The 27,720-nt window shown below is 41.4% G+C and overlaps 1 protein-coding gene across 1 annotated transcript in view; it reads left to right on the forward strand.

Moving 5' to 3' along the window:
* The first annotated feature begins 1,452 nt into the window (after positions 1-1,452).
* Positions 1,453-27,720, forward strand: part of LOC127353890 (metabotropic glutamate receptor 8-like) — a 129,620-nt gene continuing 103,352 nt past the window's right edge. Inside the window, exons 1-2 of the mRNA XM_051383485.1 lie at positions 1,453-2,164; positions 4,476-5,289. Of these exons, the coding sequence (XP_051239445.1) occupies positions 4,747-5,289 (543 nt within the window). The 5' untranslated portion in view covers positions 1,453-2,164; positions 4,476-4,746. The remainder of the gene's footprint in view (positions 2,165-4,475; positions 5,290-27,720) is intronic.

Raw genomic sequence — 27,720 nt, forward strand, 5'->3', positions numbered from 1 at the left:
GCTTTAAGCTGTGGATCACTCTATCCTTTTGGATCAACTGGAAAAGTGGCTCTGCATCAGGGATACTGCCCAAAAATGTTTTTTATCATATTAATCTAGCAGGACTTTCTCAGTGGTTATGGGTGATGCCTCCTCTTCTGTGGCCCCTCTGACCTGTGGTGTTCCCCAAGGGTCCATCCTTGGCCCGTTATTGTTCTCTGTATACATGCTGTCACTGGGGCACATCATAACCAAGCACAATATTCAGTACCACTGTTATGCATATGAGACACAAATTTACGCCTCCCTTTAAAAACCAGTGAAGAATTACATTTTAATCATCTTTTATCCTGTCTATCAGAAATAAAGTGCTGGATGTCCCAAAATCTCCAAAAACTCCAACTTAACGAAAATAAATCAGAGATAATTCTCTTTGGTCCCCCAAGGTCCATCCCTGTTTTACAGAAAAATCTTGGATCCTTGTTTTCAAATATAAAACCTGCAGCCATAAACCTGGGCGTAATTTTTCACAGTGAACTCAACTTTGAGAAGCAAATTGTAAATGTTGTTAAAGCATGTTTTTGTCAACTCAGGAGCATCTCAAATATCAGGTCCTTTCTCTCTCTGATCTGATCTTGAAAAGATCATCTATGCCCTTATTTCTTCATGATTAGACAATTTGTTTAATTCTTTGTATTCAGGGTTAAGCCATAAAGCTGTCTCGCACCTCTAGCTGGTACAGAATGCAGCTGCTCAGCTTTAAACTAACACAAGAAGACAGGATCATATCAGCGCTATTTCAGCCTCTTCACTGGTTTCCAGTCAGTTTTAGAATTAAATTTTAGATTTTACTGATCACCTATAAAGCACTTCACAGTTAAGCTCCCACCTACATTGCTGAATTGCTGCACCCCTATGAGCTAAATTAAAAAAAAAATTTCTGTGTACATTTGGCAGAGGTCTCTGGCTTGAGGACACTGTTGGTATTGTTATCTTATAGGAAGGCCACTGCAAGGTTCAAGACTAAAAGAGAGCACAATATTTTTGAAAATATTTCCATCACTAACATCATATTTAACCAAAAATGTGAACAGCAATTTCTATACAGGTTTATATCATCTTTGAATTGGATTAAATATAATTTTGTTTTTCTTTAAACTGTAGGTTATATGAAGGGGTTTCAATTTGTATGAAAAGACTAGAAACAAATATTTCAAAAAGAGAATGATCTTATGATTTTATGGCATATGATGATTATTTTAAGATAGACTTGAAAACAATCCGAGAATCCTTAAATTAAATCAGTTTAGAGAAAGCATTGAGGATTGTAGAAAAGTGTGATGGGAGCGTAAACTCATGTAGTTGCGTTTTCTTGTCCGCTGGGTGGCGTCCTGTCTCCATCTCTGCTGCTTTAACCCTGAGCAGCTCCTCTGTCTCTGACAGGCTGTATGATTAAGCTCATTAACTTCATCTTTAACTGCACGAGCGAAACGCACGCTCTCCCTTTTGGGTTTCATGTGTTTATTCCGGACGCACTTTTCTCTCCACCAGGACCAGGATTATGCTGTCCCTGCTCAGACCTGAGACTGGCTCTGTGGCCGGGGAACTTGATGAGACCCTCAGACTCCCATCAGCCTGGGCTCGGCTGGTGTGATGAGCCCGAGAGCCTCCCGCGTTTCCTGTGACGCAGGACAGCCGCACCGCGCACTTTGGAGAACTGCGAGAAGCGGAAAAAAAGCGCGTCCGTGACTTTGGTCTTCTGTAACCATCGTCCCTGGTGTGAACGCGTCTTTACAGTGGTGACGATCCCGACACACTGAGAGCGACTAGTGCTGTCTGTGGGAGGACAGGGACACAGTCTCCGGAGCGTCATCCCTGGCTGAGCGGCGGGGAGTCGAACGGACACCTGCAGGTGATCCGGGGCGTCAGAAACCTGCTATTTAGAGGAATTTACCGCTTCTCCGTCAGTTCAGCACAACACTTGTGCTCTGAAGAGAAAAAGTGGATTTGCATTTGGATTTAATGTTTTGGTTGATGGATGCTGATGCGGAACCGGACCGAGTCCCCGCGGAGGAATTTAGCATAAAATGTTTGTGTGATGTGAAAAACTGCTGGAGACAGAAAACATCTGTCTGACCTGTGACTCTGACAGAGGAAACATCTGCTCCTGCTGCGGAGAGAAAAGGTACCTGAACACAATTTCCTAAAATATTACAGTGTTTTTCCTTATCAATCAATGTTAAATTAAACATCTGACAGCAGATTATTATTATTATTATTATTATTATTATGATGATGATGATGATCATTAACATAAAACAGAGCTCTCACTATAATAACTCCTGGATTATTATCTTGTAAATCCACCCATAAAGTCAATCAATTAATTCATTTATCGATCAGTATGCTGTGAATAAATAATGAAGCACTCAGATTACCGCAGGGATCTCGGGTTGTGTATTTCGGCTGGTTTCAGATCATATTCATGATTTTCGGTTTCCAGCTGATTCTGCCGGAATTCAGCTTGAACTCGTGCTGATGCGCGTCGTTGTGCTCACTTGTGAGGGTCGATGTGTGCGCACGTGTGTTCGTGTGTGCGCGCGGGTGTGTTGGAGATCCTAGTGTTGCCCATGGCTTCCCAAACTTTTGAGGACCCCCACAGTAGATGCACATTTTTTCGGTTTGAAGATAATGAAAGCTTTACAGTCAATCAATGATCGAACTGAGTCAAAGAAATGAATTCCCAAAGATGAAAACCTCCATCCCTGTTGCTTTCCTTGTTGTACTTCCAAAAAATAAATAAAAATAAAAAAATCAATATAGTTAAAATATTCTTTTCAGTTCTTTTGCTCAGGACCCCCTACAATTTACTCAAGGACCCCTGTTGGTCCCCCGACCCCAGTTTTTGAAAACCACTGGTATAGTCTATATGTAATTTTTTGCTTACGTGTCTTGGTGATACGTGTGCGCATCTGTAAAGGTGGTGCGTGTGCGCAGGAGGCATTTATTATAGTGTTTGCCTGAGGATGCATTAATGTACTACATGGCAAAGTACACCTGAACATTGCAGCCATGGGTGAAAGTTGAGCATCAGATTGCCAGATGGAGACACGATAAATCACTTCAGATTACTGTTTTGCTTTGCTCCAGTTTGTTGCAGAGTGACAAAATCGGCCTAGAGAGGAGGTGGTCCACACAATGTCACACTGTAAAACAGGACGTCTGTTTGTTTCCTGTTTCAAACTGACAGATTTGAAGCATGATCACGATTTATTCCACAACTGTGACCCTGTGTTTATTTGTATTTAATTTTTTTAATTTTTTTACTGTTGTTGATGAAGCTCCCCTAGTAGTCATTTGATCTGCATTAAGTAATGTTTATAAAAATATCTTTTTGTCATATTATGTTAAAAATATCAGGTTCCCCGCCTCCTCCTAGTGCTCCTTGGGATTTGCAAGAACCCACCGCATTCAATCAGAGCCGAGAAAGATAGTGGACTGTTGAGTCTTAGTCCCAGGTCCCAACGCGTCGCTATTTGACGACGGGTCAATTTGAGGGGTTCCACCTCATGCTCATTAAGTGGCCATATTAATGAGTCATGCATCTTTTGGTTAGGGGAGGACTCACCAGGGAGTATACAGCAACAGGTTCAATAGATAAAAACTGATACTGCAGTTCCACCACAAACTTTTGACTTAGCATTTGTTTGTGTACGTATTTAACAAATTAAATACAACCTGTTATTTAGTAACACTGAATGAACCACAGTTTTGTAAGACATGCCAAACTTTATAAAGGTCCAGTGTGTAACATTTAGGAGGATCTATTGGCAGAAATGGAATATAATATTCATAGACATATTTTCATTAGTTTATAATCACCCGAAAATAAGAATCATTGTGTTTTTGTTGCCTTAGAATGAGCCGTTTTTATCTACGAGGGACAGAGGCCGCCATGTTGAACCACTATGTTTCTACAGTAGCCCAGAACGGACAAACCAAACATTGGCTCTAAATAAAGTCTTTGGGTTTCTTTTGCGAGTTTCCTGGCCACTGTCGATTCTCCTACATGTTTGGAGGGCAGAGCTGTACTCAGCTGGTTGCAATCTGCAACCTCGCCACTAGATGCCACTAAAATCCCTCACACTGGTCCTTTAAGGCATGTAAGAGAAAATGCAATCAGTGTTGAGAGACTACCTTTGAGTGATCTGCACGCCAAGAAATTTAAAACAACCCACTACCTCAACAGACACACCTTCAGTGGTGGTTAAATTGATGTTTATGCACACACTGTGAGAGAGGTTTCAGCTCCTCCATCTCACTCCTGTCGTGTCATCTGCAGACTTAATAAAATGGTTGTTCTGGTATTCATGTAAAGCAGTGGACTGGGACAGCAACTCTCTGTAGCGCATCTGTGCTCAGAATGTCTACTTGAGGGATCTCTGGTTTATTGATCATGTATTGATTGTTTGCTCCTTTGTCTGAATCTCCTACAGGTTTCTGGAAGAATGTAAAACTGGAGCTGCTGAGACCCTGAAGCACCACCTCCTTCACTGCCTCAGACAGCTATGTCCAACACAGGAACCTGTACCGCAGATAAACCTCGGGGTCAGTGTTAGTAGGTGCCGTGGTTGACCCTGCCCTGGGTGAGGGGGAACTCCATGGTCTGGCTCATCCCGTCCTCGCCACACCACTGCTACAGCCACTTGCCTGTTGATTGTGCGATCATATTACGCTCCCTTTCCCTACAGCTCAATTTACCGCAAAATGGCGGAGGGTTTGAAGTCCCCGAGCGTCACTGGGCACTGTTTCCTCTCTTTATTGATGCTTAAGAGCTGCTGGCTGCTAGGTGCCACCTCCCAGAAGCCCACCGTGTTGACGGACTCCCAGCAGCCCCAGCAGGAGTATGCCCACTCCATCCGGCTGGATGGTGACATCATCCTGGGCGGCTTGTTCCCCGTGCACGCCCGCGGCGAGAGGGGGGTTCCCTGTGGTGAGCTGAAGAAGGAGAAGGGTATCCACCGGCTGGAGGCCATGCTGTTTGCCATCGACCTCATCAACAAGGACCCAGAGTTGCTGCCCAACGTGACGCTTGGGGCACGTATCCTGGACACGTGTTCGCGTGACACCTACGCCTTGGAGCAATCACTCACCTTTGTCCAAGCACTCATTGAGAGGGATGGCTCCGACGTCCGCTGTGCTAATGGAGATCCACCTATCTTCGCCAAACCAGATAAAGTGGTGGGCGTCATTGGGGCGTCGGCCAGCTCTGTGTCGATCATGGTGGCCAACATTCTGCGCCTGTTCAAGGTAAGAGAATGCTGTCAGGTGATGTTTCTATTGTCTGAAGTTGAATTTCGTGCTTGCTGCTGGACTGCAGCTCGCTGTGACCAAACTTTGGTTTGTCGCCGTTGCCATGACAAATGACAAATGATCAGAGAAATAGCTGTTTCAGTTACCTAGCATGTGAAAATACTTTGTGTCTCAGTGATTTTCCTACTGTTAATGGGCGAGAGGAGACTACATATTTAACATCTTTAAACAGCCTATGACTGTTGAACCTGACGGTTTATCAGGACAGAAAAGCTTGTCCAGAGATAAAAAGGACAAACCTTTGCAATGTAAAGGTGGCTAGAACCTGGTAGATAACAAACACTGGAAGAGCAGGTGTGTTGGGATGAGTTGATGTGTCTGAAAGTCAAGACACATCAACTTGCACTGAAAAAGTGCAATTTATACACTCTATTAATCTGGCTGCAGTTGGAATTTTCTGTTTGATTGATAGTGTGTCTGAAGCCGCTTCAGCTTCAGTTTCGACTCTCTGAAGCCCAACAGGAAGATAATTTGATTTAGCGCTCCAATTTAGAGATTGTGATTAACGTTCCTCCTTTTCCCACTTTCTAATCTGACCATATCTTTGTTTTTATTACGACATCCTTCATTTCTCCTGCAGCAAATGTGGAGAGGAAAGGCAGCTTTAAGAAAAGACTGACAGATGTGATGTACAGGAGACTGATGTCAATATAAAGTGTTTAATCAGTGCGAGCGGACCGCTGGCTGTTTATACAGTCTGGATAAATCTTGTGTTCAGTTTTGATTGTAAGTCCCGCCCTGATTATTTCCACCTGTGTTTTGTTATCCTCCCCCTCACCTGTGTATTTATTTACTTATGTGAAGCTTTCGTCCTGTTCCTTCGAGTTTTCTCGATGTTGTTCGGACTGCTATAACTTTATGGATTTATTGGATTATATTTGGCTTGCTCATTGTGACTTGACTTCTACCTCATGGATTTAAGTAAGTTTATGTTTCACCACATTTTGCTAATTAAATGCTCTTAACTGCTCTGCTAGTCTGTCTTTGGGTCCAGATCCTCGTCTTCTACAACTGTGACACACACTGAATCACAGTTCAGTCAGGACCACTTTCGTCAAAATATCTTATATTCCAAGCAGAATTTACATTTGGCGGTATGGCTCTGTTCTGGGACCTCCTTGTCCTTCCACGTGCCTACGTGGAAAACCTTAAGGCAGGGAGAGCACACCTCCCTGCCCTTCCATGTGCCTACATGGAAAAGTTTAAGACAAGGAGAGCGGCAGCAGAGACCCCCCAGGGTACAGAACAGAGCAAGCATCAATGGCAATCAGAAAATGACATTGATTAATTAGAAACAACATAAAAAGGAGGAGCTGGGGTGGAGGTGGGTGCAAAAAGGCTTGTAGAGGAGCAGCAGAGATAGGCAGGCAGGCTAAAGCAGCTTAAATAAGGCGCCATGCATGATGTTTGCCAATTGGATGCTTGAGGAAATCAGGTGAGCTGTCAGCTGACTGTGTATGGTATCCAATGGGAAGCTTAGAGGAATCAGCTGATGTATGTTTATGACTAGCTGTGATTGTATGATATAGCTGTAACTGAAAGCTAAGCCTGACTTCGTGCCCTGCCTGAACTAACGCTATGCTCAATTCATGGTAACAAGAATTACACTAGAAGGATGTTTTCACATTTTTTACCATGCTTATTGAAAATCTGAATTTAAGGGGCCAATAATGATGCATGATTTCATTACAAGAAGTTTGGAAATCAGTCATGATCCAGTATGCAACTTAAACAAGTGTGATGTAGAAACTTGAAGCCACCAGCATCCACTGAGAATGGACTTTGCAGTGACATAGGAGACATCTTGTGTCCAGCAGGAAAACTTCAGAAATGAACAACATTTGCATATTTATAGATTGAGTAGATGCCTTTTTAAAGGATTCAATGTGGAAATGATCCTTAATTGCAGAAAAGGCATAAGCATATAAAACACAGATTATTGTTCCAAGCAGACTGTTTGTATATCTGTCTTAATACATGTCTGGAGGGGATCTTTAAATGTTGAATCTTAACTGACTGAATCTGTAGCTTTTAGCAGTGGAGCTCATCACTGGTGAACGAGAATGTCACTTCACCTTATTAAAAGACCGCAAAAGCCACAGAAACCATCATAATCTTATAACTGTTGTAAATCGTTGGCTGCTGAGCTTTTGACCTTTATAAACAGTGCATGTATAGACCTCCTTTTTATACTGAATATAACTCTCCTGCAATGGAAAGCGTCAGCTGAATGTGGCAGCAGTAGAAACAGTGATGCATTGACTTGTAGATGTTCATACTGAAGCACCTTTGAACAGTGATGAGCTCTCTTGGTGTACAAAATAAATTAACTACACCGTCAGTGATGACAAATCTTTGAATTGAACTGAACAACAAGAACTAAAGCAGCAAAGTGATCTGTGATAAATTAGTCAAACCCTACAACCCAATAATGCTGAATATATTTGGAACCTGGCCTGATATGATCGGTCCTGGGTCTTGGTGAAGACCCCTGTTTTTTTGTAAGTCACTGAGGAAGTCGGCCTTCTGTTTTGTATTTGATCGTATTTTAGTAAAGATCCTCCCTGTATTTTGATCTGCTTCAGTTTTCATTTGCTGTTGATGGAAGCTCAACACTTCCATGTTTACCTAGTTTCCTCTCTGGACAGTCTGCATTGTTTTAGTTAAGAGCCCTGTAAGGGCTGAGACAGACCTGCCTGGCAGCCATAAAACTAATGTCACTTAGTGGTGGTTCTTCATTAGCATTATCCTCCCTCTGAGCTGGATGCAGCATAGACTTTCAAATGGCTGTTTCTTGCGGTGCGTTGACATAAAAGGTTGACCCAGCTGTTGCCTCGCCTTCTCCTGCGCGTGCAGACAAACTGTATCTTGAGGCGGTGTGTTGCTGTGCACAGCAGCAAACAAATTCCACTGCGTTAAATTAGTGATGAGCTGTATGATTCATGTGTATGTGCTAGAGCCTGGCCAGCTTAATGAGGACAGAAAGGCCCAACAACATCACTTATCTAAAATTAGCTGGAGATGCCTCTGGGAAGGAGGAGTGGCGGTGGGGTAGCCAGATTTTGCTGATGCAGAGATTTCCTCACCCTGCTGCTGCTGCTCACCAGCGCTGTCACAGCCTTCAGCTGCTGTTGGGAGAAAATTGACTGACTGTGGGAGTTGGTTTTTAGTCTGTAACATGTTCTCAGCTAGGGTAACATAATACAAACACCTCACTGAGTAAACTCCGTAAGCCCTGTTTTTATGCCTGCATCATTTCCACAAATTTAAATATTCTAGCTGCAGGCATTCAAACTCAAGTGGGCTGAAAAAGATAACTGTTCCCAAACTGAACCAGACTATGGGGTTTGCTGTCCTCTCTGGTACCATGTCAGTTTTACCTCTGACCACAGCTGGCACCATGTGTGTGTGTTCGAGTGTGGTACGAAGTGTGTTTGTTGCACCCGTAACCACACCCAACAGTGATGTCCTGCAGTACGCCTGTGCATCAGTTTAACCACTTAGGGTCAGCAAAGATAGGATTTACAGTGGTTGTTAAGTTACGCTTTAAAGTTCCAGTATGTAACATTCAGGAGGATCTATTGGCATAATAGGGAATATAATATGAATAACTGTTTCCATTAGAGTATCATCATAAGAACTGCTGAGTTTTTATTAGCTTAGAATGAGCCAATGAAAATAAAAAATACGCTGCAGCAGGTACAGGTTTAGAGAAGTGACTACACTGACCAGAACAGCTCAGGAGTTTTGAATAGTTTAGGGACTTTTTTCCCCTTTTTTCCCCCTCAAGAGTTGGAGAAAAAGAAACCAAATGGAGACAGATTAGACCCGTACCTGGTTTGTTTGCAGTGCATTGGGAGAAATTTTATCCTAAGCATGTGCAGGTTCAAAAAATGTTTTAAGAATTATTTTAACAGACAAAATTGCTGCTTTATCTGTATATTTGTTTCAAAAAACACATTGCCGTATTTTGATCCATTCATAGCTTTTAGAGAAATGTGCTTTGAAAGTGGATATTTCCGACGTGGATCTCCCCTTTCCACTGAATGCCTGCTGTTCATAATGCATTAAACAGTTAAAAAGTAACTAATACTAATAGTTTGAGTAGTTTTTGAGAAGAATACTCTGTACATTTACTTAAGTATTTTAACACCAATAGTTTTACTTATAGTGGAGTACTATTTCAGTTTTGTAACTACTACTACTGTTCTACTAGAGTACAGGTTTTCAGTACTCTTTCTACCACTGGATTTGTATGATCATACTGAATTAACTCACAGGTGCTCAGCATGAGCACAGGATTCATCAGGTTTACATTGGGGTGAGAGTGAAACGGGATTTTCACACAGTTGCACTTGTGATTTAGTTGATATGAACTAATGAGCTACTGTACTGTCTAATGCTGGTTTCGGAAGTAGCACTACAGGTTGCAAGAACACTAGATATATTAACCCCCATCCCGCCCCCCAAAAAACATACACCCACATAAAACACACATCTTTTGAATGAATTTGCTATATTTTCTGAATTTGATACAGTTATTCCCTGGTATTTATCGTTGCTCCCAAAAGGCAAAACCACAAGTGGCTTTGACACTGATGGCATGGAAAGGAAACTCACAGCAGGCCTTTTCTGAAGATTTGTTCATATTTCAACAATTTAAACAATTTTACTGTTGGGATCTCTCGTTGTTTATTACAGTGACACCTCGCTGAAATAAACACTGCCCACTCTCACGTCAAAACAGAGTGATGCATTTTTCTGAAAAGAGAACCTTCAGGGAAAAACATCTCTCAGCAGAGGCCATTTATTTAATGAGGTAATGGTTAAAAATGTCATCTAAGGGCTGTTTCACTAACCCTTGATAGTGGATTAAGCCGGGATTTTCCAGTTATCCTGGCTGAGTTTAGCTGTGACTCGGTTTCACCTGCTGCTCCAGATCAGGCTAACAGCCAGGCTTGATAAATCCCGGTCTTACCTCTTCAGTCAGCAGCGAAAACATGTGAGTTTTTGGGAGTTGGAGAGCTCTAAGAAGTCATCACTTTTGGTGTTTTGCTGTTAATAAAACTCTCTCTCCTCCCTCTTCCAAAGCTTCACAGAGAGTTTCAGAGGTGAGATACTCTATCTGAAACTGTTATATGCTCTCAGGGCATTTGCATAACATTTGCACATCTATTTCACACAGTATCACACAGTCTGTGGCTGGCCTGGTCTCCAGGAGGACGTTCTGCTGCGACAGTCGCTCACGCTGCTGCGTTATATTTCCATCTCTGCGTGGGAGAGACAGAACCACGAGTCTCTGTTTATGAGCTCGCTGCAGGCTCGGCCAAAAAAAAACAAAATAAGAAATGAAAGAGGTGAGAAAATAACAGAGGGAGGAATGAAAACAGAGGGAACCTTCCTCCATGGTTCCATATAAACTGTTATAGGGAGGAGGAGAACTGAGTCTCCAGCAGAACGACAGCCTCCGACCACAGAAGAGGAAAAGTATCCCTGTCAGTCAGTATCATCTGTGACATTGCCTGGGACATCACGCTCCCAAACAACATGGCAACGTCACGTTAACCAAACAGTAAATGTGCCAGAAAGGCAACAGTAGGAGCTGAAAGAATGACAAACCCACAGATTTCTCTCCAGCTCTACAGCTCCACTGAGCTTTTTAGCCTCAGAGAGATGACTTCGACATACAAGTGATCATGTGATTCATTGTTAATGGAAATATATTAATTATAAGCACTCTAAGCCAATTTACCAGGAGTGTGATAAGAGAAAATTTACCATTTTGATATCTAACATTTAACATTCACAAAATTGCAGTTTATTTGGTACAACAAGATAAAGCTAAATGTCTAATACAACAGTCCTGCAGCCAGTCTTCCGTTCATGCAGCTTATAATCAGCTTTTGTTCAGAGCTGTTTGACTGTATTGATATTTTAGAGTCTGCAGTTTGCAGTGCTGTTGAATTGTATTGCATCATGCCGAGTGGTGCTTCTAATACATTAGAAACACTTGAGGTGGCGAAGATCAGCACAAATTAAACAGACAAGATAATGCTTGGTGATACAAAAGTTTCCATGTTGAGAGAGAAATACACAACTTCTATCTGAGTCTGTGGTGTGAGTTTGAGAGGCTTCAGAGGTCTCCAGAAATATTCACTTCTTTCCTGCAGCTGATCTTCGCACAGTCTGAGGATGTGTTAATGTTGAGACTGGTTTTCACTCTCTGAGGTGTTACCTCCGAATATCACATCACTCTGACGAGTCCTGACAAAAGACAAGCAGCAGGCGATTCATATGAGGGAATTCACATGTCATCTGTAAACCAGAATCACTCTGGCCCTGTTTATACGTGACATCAAAATGCATCTCGAGGGATCTCTTTTGATCGGATCTCACTTCCCTGCTCTATATGCAAATGACACCCTCTTGTAGGGCTGTTCCCTACTTTTCCTTGTCCTTTATTACTGTCCATTTGGCTGTTCAATATAAAGATTCAATAATAATGATAATTAATCATTTGTAAAGCACTTTCCTAAAAACAATGTTTACAAAGAGCCATACAGTAAACCCAAAAGCAGCAATACATAATAAGAATGTATGAGAGAAACAGATACTGCACAACTAAAAACAGTGAGTGTGTATGCTGACAAATAGGAGTAAAGGGAAAGTGGAAAGGAAATACAAAGACCCGTAAGTGAATCCACATAAAAGCCAGTTTATAAAAGTGTGTTTTTGGATTTCTATCAAATGATGAGCGATGTATCTCAGATTACCGGAGACTTTAGTCAAATGACTTTTTACCAGACTTGGACTTGTCTTCGTGACCTTACACTTACAAACATCGCTTTCTGCACCAAAGTGATGGAGTGACATCACCTTCCCGACATAAACCTAATCTCACCCGCCACCCAGTGGCAGGTGATGTCACTGCAGGGCAGCATCCGACAGCCAATCACAGACAGACAATCAGACCTGTATGTCTCATTAACCTGGCAGTGTGACCTGAACATCTCAGTCTGAGCAGCAGCATCGCGTCCAATCAGCAACCTCATCTCATATTAACGTCCAAAACGAATGTTCCGCTCCACCTTCTTTAAAAATGAATGCAAGCTGGAGGCGTCCGCCGGCTGATCTGTCTCAATTACCTGATTGCTCCATTGTTGGCTAACAAATGTAATTTCTCTCCAAAAGGGGAAAAAAAAGATGGAGGAGAGGGTGGATAATGGAATTTAATTGAGGGGAATTTGCACATTGTAGTGGCAATTCATTAGTACGTCTGATAATAACGACCTCGTTAAGCTGTCTGAATATATCGTCCTGATAGTTTTTTTTTTGTCAGTGATAATAAAGCTTTTTGTGCTTTATGCTCATTTTGAGGGACTCCATTTGTAATCCATCCAGTTTCAATAATCCATTCTCCTATTGGAAACTGTCAGACTGTAACCAGAGGTGTATGTGTGTGTGTGTGTGTGTGTGTGTGTGTGTGTGTGTGTGTGTGTCTCTGTGTGGAAACATAATACTTACAAACTGGCTCATCAGTGTGTGAGTGAGTGCACTACAATATTGTATGGTACAAATACTGGAAAATGAAACTCTCAGTAACACAATTAAATTAGTAAGAAAATGACTTAAGCACCAACTGTAAAATATAATAAACAAACCAGTCCCAAATTACGAGACACTAATTACGAGATGTGACTTTGAGTGTGAAATGATGAGAAACTGGACTCAGATACTGTCTCCAGTGACGAGATGTGTCTTAAACAACTTGAGACTTTTTCTTTCTTTTATTTATTTCAAATTAATTATTCAAAATCAAAACACTGTTCCAATCAAACTGAATAGAAGATGAGTTTTAAAAAAAATGTTTGATTTATGTTTAATTCTACAAAGATTGTACTGTTGTTACATCCAGAAAGAATAACTAAGTACTTTCTTTTCAAAACACAAACAGAAAGAAGATCATACACTGTTCTAAAGATTTATAAAAAAAAACTATAAATAAATAATAAATACATAAATTCTACCATTTCTAGCCCCTGACTTGAGACTTGTTTCCAGTGACTAGAAACTGAACTCTGACATGTTTAAAATAACTTGAGACTTGTCTTGGACCTGGTCTAACGGAATGTATGGTAACAAATCTACTTAGTTCAACAAACAATAGTTAATCAAGTGATCAGTTTATCAACAGAAAATGTATCCGTGATTTTTGGAAGCGATTTACCACAGTCTGGATGCAGCTTCTCCACTTTAAACCAGTGCTGTCAAACGATTAAAATATTTAATCGCGATTAATCGCATTAATGTCATAGTTAACTCGCAATTAATCACAATTAATCACACATTTTTATCTATTTTAAATGTCCCTTGATCTCTTCTTGTCCCATTATTTTTTCTCATTTTAATGCTCTTATCAACATGGAAAAGTGGATCGGCTTGCTTTGTGCTATGACTGCAAGTTTGTTCTTAGTTGTGGTATCCATGTGCTTCCGTCTGAAGTCATCCATTGTCGCCTGGCTTTCACGAGGGGGCGGAGAATTCGCATGGGTGTGCGTTAACGCCATTAATAACGTGTTTAACTGACAGCACTACTTTAAACATTAGCTATGTTTCTCTGTTTCATGTCATTGAGTTTTGGACTATTTGTAGAACTTCTTATATTCAGACCTTTACTGTCTCAGAGTGAAGGCACTCTGCTTACTCTTGGTTCATCTCGTCCGTTTGGTTTATTTCTGTGTCGCGACGAAAAAGGTTGTCATTCTTCTACCAGATGAGAAATTTGATCCGTGTGAAATTTCAGACTGCTGGGCAGTCAGTGTGACCTCTGGAAATTATCATCAGCTGAGTGGCAATAAAGGTCAGTGGTCAGCTAGTTTCATTACCAACACACTCCAATCATCACACAGGAAAATGGGGCGTCATATTCACACACGTTCACGTAATTTTATTTCACACACAAGATTAAAATTAATCTTTATTAATAATAATCCGTATTTTTTTTAATTCAGTGCGTCATATTACGATTTCCAAATTGCATCTGCGTACAGAGTGATTACAGATGAGACGAAACTGGAAGAGTTTGTGTGTTTACTGTCTCTAATCAAAGATACTTCTCCATCATATCTTCATGGGCTGGGCACAAAGGGAATAAAAGGAGAACACCTTTTTCAGCTGTTATCAGGTGTCATTTCTCTCCTGAACTCAGCATGTAGAGTCTGGTGCTCCGTTTCCAAAACCCCTGACAGAGCAGAAATTAGATAATAGGCCAGCATTTATACAACAGTCATGAAAAAAAACAAAATTCTAATTGGCTGGTAGGTGATTCTTGTACGATGATGCATTAGCCTGATCTACATCCAACAAGTCCTCATACCTAAAGACTGCTTTCTAATGCCTACTCTATGAGCCTTTCTCATTTCTCTAATTTGTGCCTCCTCGTCTCCTCTCTCCTCTGTCCTCCTGCCTGAGACCCAGAAATCAATCTCAGTGCGCCATCTTGAAGGACGTCTCAATTCCTAAATTGCATCTGGAGGAGACGAGAGGAGGCACACTGGAGGAGTTATGAGCGAGGGTGCACATGTGTATCCTTTGTGGATGTCTTTTCAATGTTTTCAGCACCGTCAACACATAAAAGAGGCGTGACACAGAGCTGGAATATACAAACCATGGCGGGAGCTCTGTACAGATGTACTCATAAGTTGTATTAGTTATTGAAGATGATCAAACTTTCTGCCCTTTATTGTTTGTGTAGCGCATCGTAAGGCACTGTTCTAACAGCATTCCTTAATGATATTTCAACTTCATACAGGTAGTTACTATGGTAACGGACAAAAAACCTCCTCAAATACCACCACACACAGGAGAAGAGGCGAGGCGAGGAATAGAGGATGTACAAACTGGGAAATGTGAATGCTCACTTAAATAATCAGATGAGAGAGATTATGGTGGTCACGGTTAAAAGAAGCCGTTGGTGACTGTTGGTAGGAGACAGGATGTGAACAGCGGTCCTCGCTGTCAGAGTCAGATACTCTCGAGTGCTTTCCCTTCTGCTAATTATGCTCCCTCCTCATCCTCCGGTCCGTGACCTGGAAATCGATCCAGGTCCGCCATCATCGAGGATGCTCCCTTAAATGTGTCTGAGAGGAGACTAGGAGTGAGCAGTCTCCTGGAGGACCTTGGAGTGAGGAACCACAGGAGTATCCTGTGAGGAAGTTTATACACCTCTGTTTATTGATTGATCAGCTGTGTAAAACAGCTCTAAGGGCCTTCCACACCAGTAACAATAACTGTGACGATGTGAGCATCCACACTGATGATAATGTGGGGTAAACTGTGGCCCCAATGCACTGGCTTCACAAAGTTCTTCATAGATTAGTGGAGTTAGGAGAATCCTACATTCTGTACTTTGGTAAAAAAACAACAACAAAAAAAAAAGGACATCATTACGGAAATTATTATTTTTAACATGCGACTTGCAGTAGTGTTTGATGGGTTGTAAACCACAATATAATTCATCAAACTGCTCTTAAAGTGAAAAAGTGATAGTGAAACGATCTTGTTCACCATTCTTGTGGTGTGGACTACCGTACAAACTACCTGTAGAAACAGGAATAACAGCATCATTCATAAAATAAGAAATGTAACTCTAAATCCTGAATAAATCAACATTGTTGCAACTTTGTCCACTTTTTCCTCATGGTTCCCTTCTTTTCTGTTCCAAGTTTATCCACAGTCACAATTATCATTATTAAACCTATGATCGCAACCTGAGCATGAAAATGACGTCAGACTTACTGCACCTGAAGCCTTTCACAAACGAATTGGGCCAAAGATTTTATAGTTTTCGAATTCTTGTAAATGCCATTAGGAGCTCTAGAAGGATACAGATGAACCTGATTATTCTCACAGATCTGTCTCATGTACTACTGTCAGGAGGAAATAGTGAAAGTTTCAGAAAATATGACTTATTTTTATAAAAGCAATCTCCTGCAGCATTAAGGCTGTTTTTATTGCTCCCTCACATATGTTCATTCAGTAATAAAAATATCAAATTTATAAATTAACTATCATTGTCGCCCCAGATGTGGAGATTGAACATCCATGCCTCCTGGTTCAGTGTGTAAGAAGACAAATTGAAGCCGGATGTGGACAGGAAAGCTCCAATCTCCTCTCTCCTCACTAGTAAACGTCTCTGTCTCTCAGATTGGTGTTGCCAGATGAAACAATAAAGCAGTCGCCTCTCGTGCTCTTCCACCCTCAGCGGCTTGTTTTTTGGGCTGCATTTGTCTTACAAATCTCACCGCTTGGCCAGCTGTGGTGAATCTAAGCGTCACTTACAGACGGAGGGAGACTTCTCAGCTCCTGATTGGTGCATGGGTGGACGGGAGCCCTACAGGCACCCACTTATGTAACAAGAATAATTGTACCCATCCTCCGTCTCCTCTGTTATTTTGGATTTGGTTCAGGACACGCTCAAGGAGTAGAAACCCTCCAGTGTGAGTCACAGCAGCCACAGGGCAGAGATGTTGACCTTTGACCTCCTTCAGCCTAATGGGTAGAAGTTGAAACACTCTCGGTGCTCAGAAGTGGTTTAACCTTCTGTAATTGGGCCCCTTGACCTTTGACCTGTGACAATATGTGACGTAATAATCTTGGTTCAGTCTTGTTGAGTCTTAATCGTAGTTGATTGGTTGATTGCAATACTATTGATATCTAATAATCTAATAATCCTGATTAACAACATTTTTTTTCACCTCTTAATTCTGCAATTACTGATTTATTTATATTTTTGGTCACTTGGGGGCAGCATCAACAAGTTGCAAACAGAGCAGTGACATATCGTCACCTTTCAAGTTGATATGGAGAACTTGTCATTAAATACTTTCTTATTTGTACATCTAGCAGTTATAGAACATTATCATTGATTTGGAGTTGTGTTTGTGTCCACCTGATGCATTTTCTAAAACATCCTAACAAAGCATAAAATAACAAACCCTCTATGCAATCTTTTTGGCCTTGTGGCTGTCTCATGGGAATTTCACTCCTTTGTTTTAAAAGGTTCCTGCAGTGTGTTTTTTGCTTCAGTGCATACATCTTTTGTGCTCAAGGGGCTTTTGTTGCACTTGCAGTGGCAGAGTGAGTGGTGGTCGCTGGCTCCACTGTCTCTCTTCTCCGAGCAGGGGCTGCCCCGCCCGTGGTGGTACGGACACTGACACGTGGAGCTCAGTGGAGTGGAGGAGAGAAAGGCAATGTAGCCTTATAATGGCGGAGGGTTGGAGAGCTACACTTGTGTTGCTGTGCATGAAAGCTTTGTGAGAAAAAACAAAGGTGTGAGAGCTGACCTAAAATAAAGGATCAGATTGGGCTCAATACAGCCAATACGATCAGTTATTAATGCCTATATTGGCCCCGATATTGATCTTTGAGACATCCCTTAACTGAAAAACCACTCGCCTTCCAGGTGTTCTAAGAGAAGCTATGGTAGCTGCAAAACTCTCAAAATGCCCTAAAAGGAGCCAGTGTTGGTTTGTCCGTTCTGGGCTACTTTAGAAACTTGGCGGGTCAACATGGCAGACTCCATAGAAGAGGACCTGCTCCCTTTAGATACATTTCGGCTCATAAGTTGACAAAAACACAATGATGAACACAGTTGATTATACACTAATGAAAGCATACCTATGTATGTTATATTCCATTTCTGCCATAGATCCTCCTAAATGGACCTTTAACGCAGGAAGAGATGAAAAGAAAACAAGGTTGACTGTTGGTTCAGAAACTGAAAACAAACTGCAGTTTCCCGTGTTAAAGATGTTTTGTTGATCCATCCATCAGCTCCCGACCCTACTTACGCGTTACATCACTTAACTTCCTCCGTTGCTCATTATTACTGCAGTCTAGGGGGCTTTGTCACTGGAATGTACACTTTGTTGTTTTGTGGCACATCAAGGCCAGTTTCTTTTCGAAAGACACTTATGATCAGATACAGTATATGAAATACAAAACATTAACTAGTGCTGAAACCATAATTGAGTTGATAATTGTAACAATAATGAAGTCTTTAAAGGTGCTGTGTGTAGGATTTTGACGTCTTTTGACCTGCAAATCATCAAAACCTTTTTCTACTTCTCTTTGTATCTCTCATCCTTTTCCTCGTCTTAATTTCAAATGAGAATCTCAATGATCTTGGCTCTTCCTCCTCCTCCTCCTCCTCTTCCTCCTCCTCCTCCTCCTGTGGGAGTTAAACATGCTTTGTCTGTTGTCCTTGTGAATGTCAAAGCTTCTGCAGCTCATTCATCACCACTAACCGATCTATCTCAGACTGTCTCCCTCTCTTTCATAGATCTGCCCTGTGTTTGCAGTCAGTGCTGATGTTCCTACAGTGGATTTGTCAGTCATTGAGTTTCGGTGCTGCAGGATAAAGACATGATAAAACAAGTCAGCTTTGTCGCGGTTATTTTGATAAAAGACAGCTCCAAGGCATTTTCAATCAGTTTGTTTTCCATCATTCTCATGCTGGTCCAGGTATTGTAGCCAGGCTAGCGGCATGGCTGAGGGATGGCAAAGTCTGTCTGATGGTCTGCCAATAGGTTTACTTGGGTCTAGACTGAAATATCGCAACGTTTATTTGACATATTTCATAAAATTTTGAACCGACATTCATGCCCCCTGATTCCTAATCCCTTTGGTGATCCCATGACGTTTCCTCTAGTGTCACCATGATGATGACATTTGTGGTTTTTCATAGCAACCGATCCAACTATTGGATCATCAACACTAACCGATCCATCTCAGACCATCTCTCTCTCTTTCATAGATCTGCCCTGTGTTTGCAGTCAGTGCTGATGTTCCTACAGTGAAGACACGATAAAACAAGTCAGCTTTGTCTCTGTTATTTTGATAAAAGGAGCTGTCTTTTATCCCATGACATTTTATCCCGATCCAACTATTGGATCAGTTGCCATAAAAATTTGGTTCAGATGATGAATTGAAAGAACTTGGTGATTCTTCAACTTAACATTTAACGCCATCATCAGGTCACAGTTGTGTTTCCAACACTAACTAAATACCAGCAAAACTAATGACATTCCAATCAGCCCATTTTAATCTGCATGTTAACTAAAATGATGAACAGAAATGCTTTGAGTCAGGTCGAATATTTGAATATGAATCAGTATTTGACCTGAAGAAACAGTTTGAGATGTTTTGGAAAACACTTCTAAGTGCAGAACGCAGATAAGGACAAATTAATATATTGAGAAATAACAAATGTAAAGGCAAAAACAATCACATTTTGATCCCCATTAAAATTTGGAGTAAATGTAGCCTGTAACTGCCTCTGAATGTTTCTCCTGCAGCAGTGAGATGCTTTGCTCAGAGGATCCTAGGCAGCAGTTTTGGGTTGGATTTTTCAGATAGGCCCTAGGCTCCGCTCTCCCTCTCTGACATGTTGTGAAACGCGTCGTTGATGTGCGACGTGTTGAGTCACGGCGTGAAGCGACTCTGACGAGCGCAGACGGTAACCTGACATTTATTTGGCTGCAGATGGAAATCGCTGCATGAATGAGTCGTTCGGAGGAGGAGCTGTCGTCTCGGGAGTCTCGCTCATAAGTGGAGGAGCCATCTTCTCCTTCTTCTGCCTCTGTGCACGCTTCATGCTTCATTTGTGCTTCCTCCACACTCCCACACTCGTCTATTCCTCTCCGCTGCTCAGCCGTCACGTCTCTGAGTGTGTCAGCAGCTCGAACTGCTGTGGGAGAGGCTTTTTATTCTGCATTCAGTGCTGACAGATCATTTGGTGTCGATTTTATTTGTCTGTTTCTGCTGATTTCTTTTTTTTTTCATGAACTGATTAATCAGCACATCTTTAAAATGTTAGAAGATAGATACATGTCGTCCGACCAACTTTCTAAAACCCAAAGATATTCAGTTTACTGTGATAGACAAAGAACGTCCGCAAATCCTCACCTCCAAGAGCCTGTAACCAGAATCATTTTGTCACTGGGAAGAAGCAGCACAAACATTCTTTACCATCACATTATATAATAATCTTAATTATAACTCTAATTTAAGTGTATAATTAAATTTAACATGTAAAACAGTTCTGTAAACTGAGTTAAGATCACTGGTGGAAGAAGTCTCCCAATCCAAAGTACAAATATGGTGTCATCAAAATCAGAACATTTACTGACAATCTGCCTGCAGTTGTGGACTGTAACCAAGTACATTTACTCAAGTACTGTACTTAGGTACAGTTTTTGGTCTCTTTACTTTCACTCGTTTTCACTTTATGCTACTTTGTACCTCTACTACAACCTTGTCCCGCTTACATATTAATACATGAATAATAATGATATAATCATAAAACCGTGACAGGGGCAGTACTTTTAATACTTTCAGTATTTTCATGCCAATACTTTTGTACTTTTACAGCACTTTTACTTGCAACAGAGTAAGCAATATTTTTAAAGTGCAGTATTTCTTCTTACTTACTAAATTTTGATATTTCTCATGTAAAAGTGCAACTTTTTAACTTATGATGGTGCTGGAGGAAGGGGTCAAAGGATGAATTGCTTTAGTTATCTGCTCTTCATCATCCGGTCAAAATTTCACGTTTGCCCACATGTTTATGACCGTATACCTGCAGAGCTAATGACATGTTATGATATGTTTCAACAAAAATATGTTTCTGAAACATAAAAGTTTAGATAAAGAAAAAAGTGAGAAATAGGCACTGCCTAGTTGGAATGTTTGATCTGAGTTTCACGTGGTGTGCTGGACTCACTGAGAATGACTTGTCAATCATAAGGTAGCCACGCCCAAAAGCATGTTGTGTGGAAGAATACTTAAAACTAGAGACTGAGCCATCAGCATGGAGGCCACCTGGTGAATCAGGGGCCGTCCACACGAATATGTTTTTTTCCAATCCGTATAAATACTTTATCGTATCGGCCTTGCGTCCAGACGGATACGGCGTTTTCGGGGTGTGAAAACGGTATTTTTTTAAAAAACGGGTTCCAGAGGGGGAAAATCCGAAAACGCCAGATTGCCCGGAGTTATCTGGACGGCAAAAGCTGATTTTTTTCCGAAACGATGACGTATTAGCCCCGCCTCTCTAGCCTTTAACCTCAGCCGCCGCCGCTAGACGTGTCGTAACAACAACAACAATGGCGGACTACTACTACTTGTTTGTAAACAGCGTGTGACCTTTATACACATGCTTTATGGCTTCTCTTCTGGTTTTAGTGTATTGGTGTGGCGTCACAGCGCCACATACAGGCCTGGCATATGTACTACAGCGTTTTGGGTCATTTTCAGTGAATCCGTGTGGACGCAGATACTTCTGGAAACGGCGCCGTGTTTACGGAGATTTTTTCCGAAATGATATCGTATTGGGCGAGGCCGTGTATTCGTGTGGACAGACCCTCAGACTCCTTCATGTTTTTATTGCTTTAGTAAACGCTGCAGACTGAAAAAATAACTCATGACAGAGTCTGACAGCAGCAGATTAACGTTTTAAAGCTGAAGTGAACAGCTGCAGGTTTGAATCTCTCAACAGGATGCAGGATTCATGTGTCTTCACCAAACAAGACTCCTCTGCTGGTTAAATCCCAAACCTGGACTCAAGCCCCCCCGCCTCCCATTGTCTGGTTCTTGACAGGAGCTCTTGTGGTTGTTAAACAGACCTTTCTGTGTCTCTTCTCTGTCTGATTCTTGTTTTTTTTTTATTTAAAACGCTTCCGGAAAAGAAAAGACAAAGTAATTCGACAACAGAGACAATACCTTTTAACAGCATTTTTCCGAGCAGCCAAACAAATCACCACTCGCCCCGCCGCGCCTCCGGCTTTCAGCTAAATGGTTTTCTTCCTGTGCGGAGGAGGCTATTACCTGGACGAGTCCTTCAGTGACGGTTTAATCACCATGTCCCCCCTTTTTTTTCTTGAGACTGCTTCTCACACATCAAACTCCTGCTAGTTACTCTATTTGTTGTTTTTCTTTGTTTCCTTACTGACCTCATCCAGCACAATTAGGTAAGATAAAGTAGATTTAGAGTAGACTTTTCCAGTTTAAAGGGACATTCCTGATCTTTTTTTCACTTTTTTTTTTTTTTTTTTTTTTTTATGGAATTCAGATTCAGAAGTTATTCTGGATTTTTCAAGTTTTAAGGGGACATTTTCCTGATTCGGTTTTTTTTACCCTGTTTTAGCTATATTGCTACTTTTAGGTTATCTTACTTTCCGGGGACAGACATAGGAAAGGGAATCGAGAACCAGTTCCAGTAGAGAGCCACTTCCACATTGCCCAATCCATCGGAATCATTTGCCTCTAAGCTTATCAGTTAATTTAATCAATATCGATAGTGTGTGTGCATTACAAAAGGACGTCAAACTCGTGGATCTATGCTGCTTGCAATAAGAAGGAGTCATGGCGGAGAGGAAAAACCGGGCCAAAGAGTAGCTTCATTTTAAATATTTCAAAGATTCTAGTTGTAATGTCTGTAAATTGATAATTTCAGTTAATTTGCGTGAACACACCAGCAATATGCCGACATATCTACAAAACATGGGCTTCAATTCCAGGACGTGCCACAGCTTCCCAACCAAGGTTAAATATCCTACGTAGGCTCTGAAGAGTTCTTCCCCACACAGAAAACTGATCAGCAATCAATAAGGGAATCTGTACAGAAGCTGTGTCCAGTTTAAGGTTGCTGAATTTAAGTCAGGTTTGGATTTCTTTGGTCTTGAACGCAGTACCAGTCACACTGCTGCATGTGTGTACTGGACTGAGATGTTACACGCATGAATGTTTCCTGCTGCAGGCTGCAGATGGTCGCAAGACGCCGGGTCAGAATCAAAGTGTGTTGCTTCGTTTCTCTCCGAGCCTCGGGATGATGATGTCACAGCATGTCGTCGCTGAAGTTGTTCTTCCAGATTACCATCAACCGGCTCCTCGGATCGTCTCTTCACGTCACTCCGCAGCAGGCCAGCGTCGGCTTGACATTTTGGGGTTAAGCTGTGGGAGGACGGCGCTCCCCGCTTGCCGCAGGACGTGATGCTCGCTGACAGGCGTCTGCCGACACCATCGCTCAGCACCGGGTTCAGCAGAAGCTAAACTGGACAACCCTGGTGGATGGAGACACACGACTGCTGCCTGCTGCTCTGGTCCTCAGGAGCTGAAGATTACAGGTTTTAAATGTTTTACTGAGTCTGCAATATTTAATTCAACCCTTTAATCTGCAGCAATGAGTACACGTGGTTCGACTTGTTAGAGCGAGCTAAGACTTTTAAAAAACATATATATTTGTGACTTTTCAGGGACTTTTTTTTTATTATTCCAGTTTTTTTTTGTTTATCTGACCCTTTAAGTTTTTTTTATCTTTACAGTTATTCCTACATTTTTATTTTCATTACTGTTTTCTTTGGGTTATTTTTGACATTTCATGCATACTTAACAGGGACAGAATTAGCCTCGACTTTTTCCTTGGTTAGAGTTATGATTATTCTGGAAATTAAGAATTATTCATTTCTGTTATCTGTTTTTTATTTTACAGATTTGTTAGGATTATTTTAGATTTATTTTGTAATATATTCTTTAGAGTTTTCCCCCAAGTTTTCACGGCTATTTCCAACTACTCAGGTTTAGTGTGGACTGGAGAAATAATTAAAAACTATTAAAAATGAAAAGGTTAAAAAAAAGTTAATATGCTAACAAAAACAGAGTTGACTTTGAATGTGATGTTTAAATGTAGTCATTAGACATGTCTCAGTCTCAGTCATTCATATGTTCTCTGTCCCGTCATCCTCGGAAGCTCTCCCTCAGCGCTAATGCTCCTGACAGCTCCCAGCTGCTGATTGGTCCACTTACCCTGACTCCCCTCCTCCCCTCTCCTCGGGGTGATCCTCCCGCCTGACTGGGGATCAGCTGAAAACCTGCTGCCTGTCATCACACTGTCACTGTCACACACAGAGAGACGCTGAATGTACCAACAGCTCACATTCAGCCCATGTTAGTCCGGTTCAGCAGTAGATCCTCATTTATCTGCACACAGGAAGCATCAGGAACATCCAAAACTTTACAGTCAGCTGAGCATCGACTTTACCCCTGCTGCTGTTTCCCTGCCCTCTCCACCACTTGTCGTTTGAATAGCTGAAATACTCCTCACTGGCTAAAACCAAAAGTTCAGCATTTTGGGAAATACTCTTATTGTATAGATTTCTGAGCGTGAAGTGACAAGATGGATGTCAGTGTCATGTCTCCGTGTTAAATACTGAGCTTGAGTTAGGACATGGTTAGTGTAGCTTTGCATGAAAACTAGATAGAAAACAGAGGTCAAATAGCGAGCAGGTCTCTGTCCGAGTTAAAAAATAACAACATCTCTAAAGCTTACTGATTAACATCATCTTTGTCTTACTTCTATCTGAGGGATATCATATTTTGGAACTATGGCTCCCATCATGCCTTGGGGGATGTAAACGGAAATTTTAATGTAACCATGAAATGAGTGCTTTTAGCCTTTAGCTGGTAGCTGTTGTTTGCATTGTACCGTGGTTGTATCTCTGCATTCCTCTGACACTAAAGAAAACGTATGAAAGTATGATTATTTTTACACACAGGAGTTATAAGGATCTTTTTTTCAAAGCAGAATTAGAAACATTTATTCAAAATGTACATGGCGGTTATGATATTGTCAGGAAATACGAATCACACTGAATCTTTAAATATCTTTGCCCAGATGTGACTGAGTTATGGCTCAGAGAAGGAGTGAGACATGGTCTGTGTGTCGAGGCCCCTGCTGCAGATACGACAGCTGACTGTGTTCATAAGCAGCCAAACTACATTTACTTCCAGTTGTTTTCAGAACATCAGCAAACACCTGTCCCTTTTACCTCCCTCAGTATCTTTGCCTCACGTCTCATCCTCTCTCACAGTTTTGACCCACATCAGGTTAGTTCCACTGGTGCAGAGCCTGGTCCATCAGCACTGTTGCTATAGGTATCTGCTTGTTGGCTTAAACTGTTGACCTGAACTATGTTTGCATTGGACACATAACAGATTTATGCTAACACCTAGCAGCCAGTGAGAGTATCTATGAGTGTAGAGTGAGTTGAGGTAATGAAGAGGACAAAATCGTTTAAGTTTTAGCAAATTATATGAACATCACAAAAATGTAACAAATGTAAAAGACACTCAGCTTCTGTACAATTTCATGTCTAGCAATTTCAAGCCTGTTTAGGCAGATTTTAACTTGACACAAAGTCAAAACATGCTTCTTAAACCAAAAACAGAAAACAAGTGACCCTTTTATTCATCCACCTGAAGCTCTGATCAGTAACGTAAGTTGCAAAAGGTCACTTTATCTGTGCTTGATGTCACTGCATCAGCACTGCATCAGCTACCGTCTAACGTGAGTCACACTAGCAGTCTGCAGAGATGCACAGATTTTTGTGGCCTTTTCCTTTAAACTGACCTCTGATCTGCGCTTGGCCACCACTGAGATCATTAAGAAAAGAGGCCGAGGCGAGAACGAGCTGCTGATTTACTTCAGGATGCCAAATGACAAACCAGATACAGTATAAAGAGCGCTGGCATTTCAATGGCATTTCAGATTCCTCTCCAGGATTTGTGAATGACGTAAAGATAATTGTTTATTACAAGAGCATATGTGATGATTAAGTCTTGACAGAAAGTCTTTGGTGCTGAGACTCTACAGGAATATTTTTTGTGATCAAGGGGCTTTTGCCCTGAGCAGCAGAAGATAAATCCCCCCCCCTCCATGGAGTCCAGACACTGGTGGTGTTGGCTGAGGACACTGCTGAGGCTGATAGGCTGATGGGCTGATATGCCGATTAAATTAAGAAACTGATGAATCTGAAGACTGGGCAGTGGAGGGATGTGTATAACAGCAGCATTAGTGAACTAAAGACAGAGAGAGAGAATCATATTTAAAAAGACGGCAGCAACAATGCAGGTGTGTCACTGCACTAGAGGAGTGAATGCATGATAGAGAGAGAACTACAGGCCTGTATGCAAAAGAAAAGTCATCCTGACTGAACTTTCACTATAGCTTCATAAAAACACTTTTATATTCTCAGCAAAACCTGCAGACTGAGGTTTATTCATCAGACACACAAGACGGGGAAATAACAGGCTGTAACGAGTAGTTCAAAACTATGAACTTCATTCATAAGGTTGACATTTTAATTCTAAATCAGCATTCGAATGCTGTAAAAACGTAGTGACCAGGTTACGTCGCTGTCTCTCTGCTCGTTGCTCTGTCCTCTGCCTGTAGAGAGCTGCAGGTTTGTGTGTCTCTTTGTTGGAGGATGGGGCTGAGCTACACACACACAGCGGCTTCGGCTGCATTCCCACCGGCAAAGTGTGGCCGTGTTTGTTTGTGCTTTAGAAAGTAACCACGTGAAACAATCGGAAAATAACATAATCTTTCTGATTCATTGCTTTGTCCTAGCTAATGCAGCTCCCTCACTTTATTAACTCTCTGCATGGGACAACTTTGAATCGTGTTTTTACAAACAGCAACCAACGAATCCTGCTCATTCGGCTTTTAAAGACCCCCAGTGAGGGTGATGACGTCATAAAATCTGACATCAGACACTCAAGGCGTCGTTCAGGAATGATGGTGGTCAACATTAACTAAAAGGACGAGACATGACGATGTTGGTTTCATTACCAACTGGAATAGTTTGACTACTTTGGAAAATACACTATGTACGCTAATACGAAATGACTTCCTGTCCTCAGTGTCAGATGAGGAGGCCGATACCACACTCACATCTGGCTGTTAAATATAAAGCTACCACCAACAGCTGGCTAGCTTAGCTTAGCTTAAAGAATGGAAATGACTAGCTCATTTCCTGGTTCAAAGGTAACTAAACTCACCAGTTAGCACTACTAAAACTCCCTAATGGGTTATAACTCGTTTGTGTAATCTGTACAACAACCCAAAAAACAACACGTTGTGGTTTTACTGGGGGTTCCTTTACAATGATGATGATGATTATGATAATGATAATAATAATAATAATAATAATAATAATAATAATAATAATAATTATATACTCGTAAAGTAAAGTTTTGCACTCAAAATCATATTTGGGTATAATTAGCTCTACCTTTACCAGCAGCAACATTAAAGTGATGAACACATTGATGCATTAATAATTATAATCCACTAATATAATATACAGCCTACATTATTCTGAAATTAGTACTTTTACTTTTGGTATTTTAAAGTTTAATGGAACATTTTCTGTACTTTTGCTGCAGGACTTTTACTCATAACAGCAGGTATATACTGTGATGTTGCTACTTCTCCCACCACTGCTACCACTGGCTGACGTCCAGCATCCC

This window comes from Dicentrarchus labrax, unplaced genomic scaffold, assembly GCF_905237075.1.
Source record: "Dicentrarchus labrax unplaced genomic scaffold, dlabrax2021, whole genome shotgun sequence".
Lineage (NCBI taxonomy): Eukaryota > Metazoa > Chordata > Actinopteri > Moronidae > Dicentrarchus > Dicentrarchus labrax.